Source organism: Hyposmocoma kahamanoa, unplaced genomic scaffold, assembly GCF_003589595.1.
Source record: "Hyposmocoma kahamanoa isolate Upper Pololo Valley unplaced genomic scaffold, ASM358959v1 108, whole genome shotgun sequence".
Lineage (NCBI taxonomy): Eukaryota > Metazoa > Arthropoda > Insecta > Lepidoptera > Cosmopterigidae > Hyposmocoma > Hyposmocoma kahamanoa.
The window spans coordinates 46,475-58,403 of NW_020653359.1; the positions used below are offsets into that span (position 1 = coordinate 46,475).

Sequence of the window (11,929 nt, forward strand, 5' to 3'; positions counted from 1 at the left end):
ATAATTAAAACGGCTTAATATAGATAAGGTCATAAACATATTGCTTAACTTGTGTTGTATACAATACATATTCTACATATTTTCATACAATTGAAATATCTACAAACGATTCGACACTGTCACTGGTTGCTGCAATCGCGATTCAAATACTTTATTTCGGATTATTCATCCATATTGGTTCGTATAATAAAGAAAAAGAAAACTTACACACTAATAATAGCATTTACAACTTATGTACTGGGTTTAGTGTATACTTGACGTTTGGTCCAATGTTCAAGAAATGAACCATGGACCCTGCCAGCAACAATATTCACGATGTCGTTACCGCTGCCACGCACTCAAGCCTGCCGGTCCCTTTCTCGTGATGGCTGCAAATCCATCTACATGAGCGTCTGCGGACATTCCTGACGCGCTATGGAATCCTGGTAGCCACAACAGCGGCATTACTTTTTACTATTATACAACATATTTGTATGAAAATAGAATATTCGCTTACACAAAACACGCCTTGATTCTTGTTAGGTCAAAAAAGTGACCTTATGGCGACTAGTGTTTGTAAATTATATTTTTAAATTGTTAAATTTTATTCGTAATAATCAAAAAGTTGGAATTTTATGTTGGGTCACTTTCATTCTAACGGTGCAACTGTCTAGAACCCAATTTGAACTAATCATTACTCGAGTTTATGGAAACAGATTTATTTTACGGCCGCAACTTCGACTTCAGACGATCGGTGGCATCCATCACCATCTGTAAAAATAAAAATACATTACAATACGTCAAATAAACTAGCTGTTTGCTAATATAGGAATAGGTCTTACAGCTTATAATTTATTCCATAGGAGTCCGTAAATATAATAACTTTCTTATAATAAAAAAGAAATGATCTCAATTCGTTCGTGGAATTACATCAGTTATTTGCTGTTTTATTGTAAGTTTTATTGAAATCGGTTACCGAAAAGTGCGCGAAACCGGATCCATCCCTAGTTTGCCACCCTTAGAGGTGAAATATTTTCTTAAACTTTAAATGGGACCAATACCGAGGTATCCTCTTTCCAACAAAAAAATAATCATCAAATTCGGTTTACGAGTTATCGCGTAACATGCATACAAAAAAAAACATAAAAAAATACACTCGAATTGACAACCTCCTCCATTTTTTTATGTCGGTTAACGAACTTTAGTGAGTAAAAGTCCAGGCAAGTGCGAACATAATTCGAGCTCAGGAGATTCCAACCAACATCATACATTCGATTGTCTCACAAAATAAAAATGTTTTTGAGCTTTATTTAAAAAAATGTTCCCTTACCATAAAAGCCTCCTTTGCGCCCGGGGCTTTGTTTTTATCCGGGTGCAATACCTTTGTCAGAAACTTAAAAGCTTTTTTCACTTCATTTAATTCAGATCCTCTTGGTATACCTGTAAAAATACGAGCATGAGCAAGTTTGCACATGGGACAAACTGGGCACAAAAATGGATAATATTAAACAAATAAGGGTAAGTGCGGTAAAAATGGAGTACAAGCAAGGGTAAAAAGACAAGATACGGCTGAAGACGCAGATAAAACTAAACAAGAATTGCCTTTTGTTTTTAATTTCGCTTGTATTCTTTGTGACTTGTTGTATTTTTCCTGTACAATAAACTATTAAATAAATAAATAAATAAGAATAGGCGGCCGATTCATAGGCGTAGCGAGACTCGAGAATACAAAAAAAAATCTAATAATCACACCAATGACCAGAATTTACAATTTGCATAAGAACGTTTCAGATATTAAAATTCGATTGCAGGCATCAAAGCCCCGAGCCTTAATAATGAAACGAAATGTTGAACGGGTGTGCAACAGACGTCTGCAATACAATATAATCTCAGTACAGAGTACTAAAAAAACCGACCTCAAAAGTAAGTGGCATTACGTCTATTTGCTAAGTTTTATTGAAATATCCCCTAGTTCGCCACTATACAGGACTTGACACTGGAGATAATAAAAATCGGTTCTCACTACTCAAAGTATATTGAGAGAAAAACGCCTTCAATTGGAGAAATAGCAAAATCAACCATTAAAGTAATTGCTCCTAAATTAATGTTAGGCGCTATTTACGAAAATGAATCCTCATGCGTGAACAGCCACCCTTTGAGGTGGATGATTTTCTTCAAAATGAAATGGGACCACTATGGAAGTACCCCCTTTCCAACAAAAAAAGTATCATGAAAATCGGTTCGCAAATACCGGAGTTATCGCGTAACATACATACAAAAAAAAAGAAGAACATACAGTCGAATTGAGAACCTCCTCCTTTTTTGAAGTCGGTTAAAAAGTAGTCCAAATCATTATAATGTATCCAATTTGAATCCGGTTTGTGAACTTACCCAAAATGTCATAGTCATCATTAGCCTCTTTCACTCGCTGAATCGCGTTGAGATGCTCGCGAGTTACTTCTCGCTTTTTCGGTTGTGGTGGAACGCCAGCGTCTTTCCTGACAGTACTCATTCTGACTTCTTTCAGTATTTCGTCGGGATCTTCTCCGTTTTCAGACAACTTTTCTTTTACTTGTTCTATGAGATCTGTCGCTCTTGCAGTTTGGCATATACTTTCAGATTTTGTTAGCTGGCGTAACACTTCCTGACAATTACCCTCATGAAAAGCATTTCGTGCTATCTCTATGTATTCCTCAGTTGTCTCTAATGTTTCTGTAGGTCTAGTATGCTCGTTGCATTCATGCCCATTCTTGACTTTTTCTAACAATTCCTTAGCTTCGTCTGTAGGATGTATATTTAGAGACTTCAAAAGAAAGCTTTCGGCTTTCACTATATTGTAATTTTCAATAGCTATACGTGCTATAGTTACACACTTTTCGGCTGCCATTACATAGTTTTCACCTTCGTCATTGTTATTATTTAAAGTTAATTTTTCTATACGTTTCAAAAGTTGTTGGCCAATATCAGTACGATGTATTCTTTCAGCTTTCAAAATCATGCGTTTTGCTTTTACAAAGTTTTCAACCGATATAGCATTTTTAGCTATTTCTACACATTGTTTTGCTTCTTGTATCTTTTCGTCTAGCGACATTATAAAGGCTTTACTTATTTCTTACCTAGAATTAAAAGGTTCTTAAAACTAGAATGAATTGATTTCAACAATTATAGATGAACAGTATCCAGAAAAATAAAAAGTTTTATGTGACCAACATAATATGTTTTCACAGTAAGGTGGTGGCGCCAGTGACCGACTTTTTAAAATTTATTTCTAAGATTTAGATTTAGGACAAATTTTCTATCATGGTAACACGTTGTTTATTGGTACGTGTCAATTACTCAGTGTTCATTATTGGTGACTGTCGATTACTGGTTAGTTAATTAGTGGATTTTTCGTGTTCATTATTGGAGATTTGGAGAAATTCTTGTTTAGTTTAGTTATTTTTTAGTAATAATTATATAGTTTTTTTATGAAACATACTACTACAGCATAATCTTTCTTTGGGAATAATCCCCAAGAGAGATTATGCTGTAGTATGTTCCATACAGATGTTGACAAATATAAATCTGTCAACTAAACTAATCACTATTGATATAATAATGTTTAAAAACAAAAAAGTTATTTCCAATTGAAAGACACACTTCCCTTAAAATGTCGGTCATGGTCTTATCACCCTATGTGAAATAGTATAATAGTAAATAATTAAAAAAATTTTTTTGTAACATAATTGAACAGTTTTTTAAATGTTCCGCCTTGTCTATTATTAAATTCTTTAATTTCCACCAACAGTTTGTCAATTCGAACACTTGGATAAAACTCTGCGGCTCTCATTAGTAACTTTTCGGCTTCTTCCAATTTATGACTTTTGTACTTGTCCAAAGCTAACTTTACTAGTTTGTCAGACTCAAAAATATTCTCAATAATTCCATTATCTTTTCCATCTCGTTTGTTTGCCGCATCATTATTAAATAGAGCCAGTCGCGCCTCTAGAAATTTATTATGAATCGATGTAGTACGCCTACTTTTACGCAAGGTCCAAGAAACGACCAAGAAGAACTCGGCTTGATCTAAATCGCCAATTCGTATAAGATTGTCAGCTTTATCGAGTAGTTTGTTTGCTTCGAATTTAACTTTCCTTTCTAACTGATCGTTATCATTATGACCTCCATTATTGTTGTCTATTTGAATTTGCACACTTCGCAACAATTCTCTTGTTTCTTCATTTGGTCGTTCTCTTAACGCCCATTCCAAATGAAAACGAGCCATATGCAACTTATTGCAAGTTATAGCTTCAACAGCCAAAGCTTGGCACAGTTTTGCGTCTTGCTCTTGTTTCAAATCAACGTGGCTTCTTAAAGGTTTTGAAGTAATCGGCTCATCAGTCGAAGGTAGTGACGTACTAATTTCTTGAATGTGTTCAAGCTGTTTATGAGCATCGTCATTGGCATTAATTCCGAAAGATTTTGAAGAAAAACGTTCAGATTTAGAATGATTATTTACGTGTTCATTGTAACTCTTTTCGGTGTTTACGTTGGTGATATTTTGTGCTTTTTCGTTGCGTACAGTTTCCAAAAGCGATTTTGCGTCTTGATTTTCGAAGATTCTTAGTGATTTGACAAGAAAACGTTCAGCTTTGTCGTGTAAGCCTTTATCAAAGGCAGTTTGTGCAATTCTAATGCATTTTAATGCTTCTGCCTCATCGCTATCGTTGGCTTTAACAGGAAATTCGTAGCAATTTACGTGCATGTTCTTCTGTAGCTCTTTGGCGTGTTCGTCAAACATTATCGGATCGGAGAGTTCTGCTGTGTTCACGAGACTCGTGGCATTTTCGATTTTATTATCATCTAACGCTTTTTTGGGGATGTTTATCGCAGTTTTAACTTGTTTCCCTTTCGGTGGACGTTTTATATCTTTGAAATCTGCCTTATGTTTAGAAGAATAATTGGATTTCTTGAAATTATCTGACCCTTTTTCGACGTGCTTCATAAACGGTTTAGCAGTAGGTGTAACGTCCATGCTTTGAGCATTCAGCGAAGCTACTTTTGCATGTTCCAATTCATCGTTACTAATACAATGTCTCTCATGTTTAAAGAGCTGCTCAACCTCTTGTAATTTGATACTACTTGGTGTTTCTTCTTGATAATTATCTTTACCGAACTTGTATCTATCTGAACTTGTGTCATTTTTGACGCGCATGTCAGCTTTGTTCTTTACATTTTCTAAGTTACCTTTTCGATCCTCAAACGTTTTGTTCCTTTCAAGTTGGTCATTCTTTCTTACCTTTGGCTTTTCTTCTTCTAGCGCTTCTTTAGTTTCTCTTTCTATCTGCAACTTCATCTCTTTTTGTTTTTCATCTTCCAAACATGAATACTTGGTTTCAGAAGAAATTGTTTCATGACTAGGCTTTGCCTGGTTCTTTTCCTTCTTAACATAATCAAGCATGCTGTTAACCTTTTCACATGGATAACATGACTTTGTCAATGTTAGGAGCTTTGCTTCATTGGAGTTTAAATTTTCGTAGGCGATTTTAGCTTCTTCCACGTAACGCTTACATAACTCATCAGTCGAAGGTTGTGACGAACTAACACCTTGAATGTGTTCAGGCTGTTTTTGAGCATCGTCATTGGCATTAATTCCGAAAGTTTTTGAATGATTATTTACGTGTTCATTGTAACTCTTTTCGGTGTTTACGTTGGTGATATTTTGTGCTTTTTCGTTGCGTACAGTTTCCAAAAGCGATTTTGCGTCTTGATTTTCGAAGATTCTTAGTGATTTGACAAGAAAACGTTCAGCTTTGTCGTGTAGGCCTTTATCAAAGGCAGTTTGTGCAATTCTAATGCATTTTAATGAATCTGCCTTATCAGTATCGTTGGCTTTAACAAGAAATTCGTAGCAATTAACGTGCATGTTCTTCTGTAGTTCTTTGGGGTGTTCGTCAAACGTCATCGGAACGGCGAGTTCTGCTGTGTTCAAAAGACTCAAGGCTTTTTCGAATTTTTGGTCATCTAATGCTTTTTCTGGGACGTTGTTCGAAGTTTTAACTTGTTTTTCGTTCCGTAGAGGTTTTGTATCTTTGAAATCTGCCTTATAATGAGAAGAACAATTAGATCTCTTGAGATTTTCTGATCCTTTTTCGACGTGCTTCATAAACGATTTGACCGTAAGTGCAGCGTCTATGCTTTGAACATTTAGCGAAGCAACTTTTGCGAGTTCCAATTCGTCGTTACTAATACAATGTCTCTCATGTTTAACGAGCTGTTCAACCTCTTGTAATTTGTCCTTTTCAAATTCTAAGCTACCTTTTCGATCCTCAAACGTTTCATGCCTTTCAAGTTTGTCATCCTTTCTTACCTTTGGATTTTCTTTTTCTGCCGCTTCTTTAGTTTCACTTTCTATCTGCATCTCCATCTTTTTTTGTTTGTCACATTCATACTTGGTTTCAGAAGACATTGCTTCACGACTCGGTTTTGCTTGGTTCTTTTCCTTATTAACATATTTAGCTTCTTCGAAATAACGCTCACATACGTCGATTTTTTCTTCAGTGGAAATTGTCACAGTATCTAGTAACTTTTTAGACATAACCGTGTTTACTTCTATTGAATTGCTTGAAGCGATTTCGGCTCTACACTTTGACAAATATGTTTCCAAATTCAAGCCTGGGTCAAACGTTTTTGCACCTTGTAAATTTCGTTGAGCCTCTTTGAAGTCACCATCATTATACGCTTTTTTAGCTTTATAGAGATAATCTGCAGCGAATTTGATATCACTTTCAGTCACAGTTTCCCCAGGTACAGTGTTAACAAGATCTTTGTTTTCTTTACTATTTTCTGAAGCCATCATAGTTCTAATAGTCGACAACTCTGGTTCTAAATGCAACATTGGGTCAAATGACTTCGCTTGAAGCAAAAATTCTTCAGCATTTACAAAATCACCAACGTCATATGCTTTCATTGATTTGTAGAGGCACTCGCCTGCGCTCTTACATTCTCTTTTTGCTTTCTTAATCGCCACTTTTCGTCTGTCTTCCATGTTTTTGTTATTCACGGCAATTTGGACATGAGAGAGCTTCTTTTCGATTTCCAATGAAGGGTCAAATCTTTTAGCCTTATTTAATAATCGTTCGGCTTTCACAAAATTACCCGAAGCGAATGCTTCTTCAAATGCTCTCAAGCATTTATCTGCATTTATACTGGAGTCTACTGATTTTGATTCCTCTTCTTTTTCTTTGACTGTATTAACTATTTCTACAGTTTGGATAGAATTTTCAGTAGGATCAGAGTTCTGTTTCGGCTCCTTAGCAGCCCGGACTTGTTTTAGTAAATCTCTAGCGTTTTTAGTTGGAAAAATCCTTTCAGCTTTCAAGAGAAGGCTTTCAGCTCTATCATATTTCCCATTATCCAAAGCGGTTTTCGCTTTAAGTATACAATTTGAGACATCTTCATTTGTGCCTCTCACCGTCACTATAGATCTATAATCAGGGACTTCTATGTCTTCATCGGGTTTTTTCACCTCTTCTTTCTTTACGGTATTTTCTTTCAGTATTATTTTAATTTTTCTCATTAGCTCAGTACTTGAACTCTCAGCTACAAGTAATTCTTGGTCGATTCTTTTCAAACAATTTTCTATGTTATCTCTATTTTTCTTTATGGCATTTCCATTCTCAATTAGTCCTCTTGATATAAATGTTTCAACCACTTTCAGTTCCATACTAAGCACTTTTAGACGCATATATAGTTTTTCTTCAACGTCAATGTTGTTTCCATTTTTTTGTTTTATTTCATTAACGTCTCGTTCAACGTTATAATTATGTGTTAATTGTTCAAGTTCTCGTTTCGTTTCGTTTTGACCTTTATATTCTTTTAATGTCAGGAATGTTGTCAGGTATAGGTTAGCATTTTTATATTGCTGTAACAAATTCTGCATAGCAATGCTCTGTGGATAAAGTTTTAATCCGTCAATGAGCCTTGCTATTGCGTGAAAAATTTGTCCATTCCGGTATAAATTTTCAGCTATTCCTCTGAGTTTAATCTCGTCCTCATCCATGTTTAAGTTTATTTACTTCGATGGGTCCAATGACCTAAAAGGTGTTAAAAAAGAATAACAGTCAAAATGCCCTTTGGATTTTGCTCTTGGAGCATAACTAAGGATCTTTAATTAAAAGGAGAATTTCGAGGTAGTAAATTGCCACATCTTACAGGGGACTTGAAAATTTTAAGAATTTTAAAAATGCTGTGAGTTTGTGTATAACAAAAAGTATATTAAGTACTAACTTAAAATTAGAGTTTTATTTTTGCAAAAGTTAAATAATCAAATACATCGAGCCATTATCGCCGACTTAGTGTAAGCGACATTAAACAAATTTTACTGGAGAGGGCTTTTTTCAAATATTGCTGCAATGTGACACTAAATTAAATATTAATATTGTGTAACAGCTAAATTTTTTTTAAATAATGGATGTTTCTTGGCGTTTATAATATTTTTGCTATCTCAAACTAAAGATTTTCTAGGCGTTCAGGCGTTTAAGGCAACACTTGCGATAACATAATCTCAGTACAGAGCACTAAAAAAACCGACCTCAAAAGTACGTGGAATTACGTCTATATGCTAAGTTTTATTGAAATATCCCCTAGTTCGCCACTATACAGGACTTGACACTGGAGATAATAAAAAATGGGTTCTCACTACGTCACTACACAAAGTGTATTGAGAGAAAAACGCCTTGAATTGGAGAAATAGCAAAATCAACCATTAAAGCAATTGCTCCTAAATTAAAGTTAGGCGCTATTTATAAAAATTAATCTTCATGCGTGAACAGCCACCCTTCTTCTTCAAAATGAAATGGGACCACTATGGAAGTACCTCCTTTCCAACAAAAAAAAGAATGCTGAAAATCGGTTCACAAATACCAGAGTTATCGCGTAATATACATACAAAAAAAAAGAACATACAGTCGAATTGAGAACCTCCTCCTTTTTCGAAGTCGGTTAAAAATATACAACAATTGTTTATAGTAAACGACGAACTTGTGATGACCTATGTCGATTGGAATAACGAGTGGGGTCGCTTACGTTACGATTTTTTATTGATTCGTTTAGCTTTTGCTCCTTTTCTTCGTTTTCGCATTACGTCGGATTCGTGTCGGGACCCCGATTCAGAACTCTTGGGTATTATAACCGAATCGTTCGGTTGGATATCGTTAAAATATAGGAATGCATTAGTTTTGCATTAAAATAAATCAATATAATTGAACAAAATCCAGAATTTATTTAAAATAATAATAGATTTCCATATTATATTCTTTCTTTTGTAAACATCCTAATATGTTCGGTAACTTTCATTCGATAACTGAGTTCTGAATAACGTTTGTAGCCTTTGCCGGTCGAGAAGTTCGAGTAATACTACGGTGTGACGTCATTTCGGTCCGGTTTCGAGTTGTCGTAAGGTTTTGAATCGATCCCCAGGCAATGTGCTCTCCTTCTTCATCCGAAATCCGTCCGAAACAACTACTGTCAAATAAGTAATTCTCGACCAAATTAAAAGAAATCAAGTTTCATAATCATCGAGTATACATATAACCAGAAATAAATACGAAATAAGGGCCATACATTCCTGGTAACACATCAGTGATACATCAACTGTATATATCAAATCTCGTTTGCACAACAACTGACCTGTACAACAACAACTCTCCGTATATTCCAAAAATATTGTGTATTTAACATCTCTAACAATGGCGTGCTGTGTCATTCGGTGGTGTGGGAAAAAACAGCAAAGCATCTAATTATAAAGAGTCTGTCTGATGATATGGACATGGACAGGGAGCGCAGGGCGTTGGCTGTAAGGTGCAATATGTTGGCCCGCAGGTTTTCACGCTGTACTACAAACGTGAAAGCTCACGCTTTTTAAAGCATATTGCCAATCATTTTACACGTGCAGCTTGTGGGTCAAGTATACACAGAAAGCGTATCGCGCCCTGTGCGTCCAGTACAATGACGCACTCAGAATGCCGTTGGGGTTGCCGCGCTACTGTAGCGCTTCAGGAATGTTTGCCGAGGCGCGTGTGGACGGTTTCAGCTCCATTTTGCGGAAGCGGGTGGCATCCCTGATGCGCAGGGTGCGGGGCAGCGCCAATGGCATTCTTCGAACAGTGGCCGAGAGGAACGATGGGCCCATATTGTATAGGTGGATAAGGGTACATTGTACATTCTAGATAACTCTTATTAACATATGTAGATGGTAAGGATTTTGTTACTAACACTTTATGGATATCTTGTCTGAAATACAAGATTTTGATTTGATTTGATAAAACAAACGGAATCAATTTTCATCGATAGTTAAATATTAAATATCGACTCATCCGAAGAACAAAGTCCGATGTGATTATAAATCGAAAAGAGAATACATAATTTAATAAGTACGTTACGAGAATAATTTCGTTATACAAACTAAATCCTATGTAAAGGTGTTTTGAGAATTTATATATTATCTTATTTCGTTTCGGAAATACAAAATGGAACAACGGTCGATCTGACATCCACAGCGAAGAAGACGAACGAAATGTATTATGTCCTGAGAACAAGTAGTCTTGCACATAGATCTTTGTTCTACGGATGAGTCGATATGTAATTTTGCAATTTTCGTCCATTATAGCAAAGCTCAAGTTAACTGGTCGATTTGAAGTGAAACAATCGACGACAATTGTTTCGAATTCGGGCTAGCCAATCGGAGCGCAGTTGTCACAGTAGTGATGTGGCAGAATAGTTTTCAAACAAATTAAATGACATTTCGTCTCTATTTCTGGTTATACAAGGTGACCGGGAATGATGGTCAAAACGAAATAAATAGGTAGGGTTGAGTATTTCCGATCGATTTGACTCTGTTCTTAGGGGTCCGGAAACTGATAGTTCAAAAGTTATTCAACTTTTTGTGTTTTTTGGAAAAATCGCTAAGTACACCCCTAAAAAAATCATAAATAAATAACCACGAGTAATTTTGACATGTTTTTTTTGCGTTATGTTTGGGAAGAATGTCCCTTTTCAACAGTACTCATTTTATAAAATGTACTAGCATTTGTGAATTGCAATTAGCACTTTATTGGACAATTATATTCTTACACAAAACAAAACTTCGTTTTCAAGAAAAGCTCACCAAAATAAAATGTACTACAGAAATGTGGTTCTAGGTCAGAAAAACAAGCGCATTTTATGCAGATATTTTTTTCTGTAATTACATTTTATTTTTATTTCTTTTGTTAAAATGTCAGTTTTTTACATAATAAAAATTCCGCGTCAAAGAGATACTTTTTATTTAAAATGTACCTATTCTATTGTTTCGATACTTTATGAGCACATTTACCAAAGGAATTTCTAAGCCGTGGTAAATAAAAACCGGTACATTTTAAATAAAAAGTATCTCTTTGACACGGAATTATTATTATGTAAAAAACAGACCTTTTAACAAAAAAAATTAAAATAAAAAGTAATTACAGAAAAAAATATCTGCATAAAATGCGCTAGTTTTCCTGTACCAGAACCACATTTCAGTAGTACATTTTATTTTGTTGAGCTTCTCTTGAAAACGAAGTTTTGTTTTGTGTAAGAAGATAATTTTTCACTAAAGTGCTAATTGCAATGCAATTGACATATGCTGGTACATTTTGTAAAATTAGTACTGTTGAAAAGATACATAACGCAAAAAAAACACGCCAAAATTCCTCGTGGTTATTTATTTGATTTTTTAGGGGTGTACTTAGCGATTTCTCCAAAAAACACAAAAAGTTGAATAACTTTTGAACTATCAATTTCCGGACCCCTATGAACAGAGTCAAATCGATCGAAAATACTCAACCTCACCTTCTCATTTCGTTTAGACCACCACTTCTGGGCCACCCGGTATATTCGATGTTCATACTTGATTGTCTTATAATTTGGTCGAATATTACTTATGTGACAG

The 11,929-nt window shown here is 35.2% G+C and overlaps 1 protein-coding gene across 1 annotated transcript; it reads right to left on the reverse strand.

Annotated features, from left to right (window-relative positions):
* Nucleotides 1-100: 100 nt before the first annotated feature.
* LOC113238764 lies at nucleotides 101-3,386 on the reverse strand. The gene is made up of 3 exons (XM_026475602.1): nucleotides 2,371-3,386; nucleotides 1,310-1,419; nucleotides 101-750 (listed from the first exon to the last, which is right to left on the reverse strand). The coding sequence occupies exons 1-3, from the start codon at nucleotides 3,068-3,070 to the stop codon at nucleotides 703-705; spliced, it is 858 nt and encodes a 285-aa protein (XP_026331387.1). The 5' UTR covers nucleotides 3,071-3,386; the 3' UTR covers nucleotides 101-702.
* Between the last annotated feature and the right edge of the window lie 8,543 nt (nucleotides 3,387-11,929).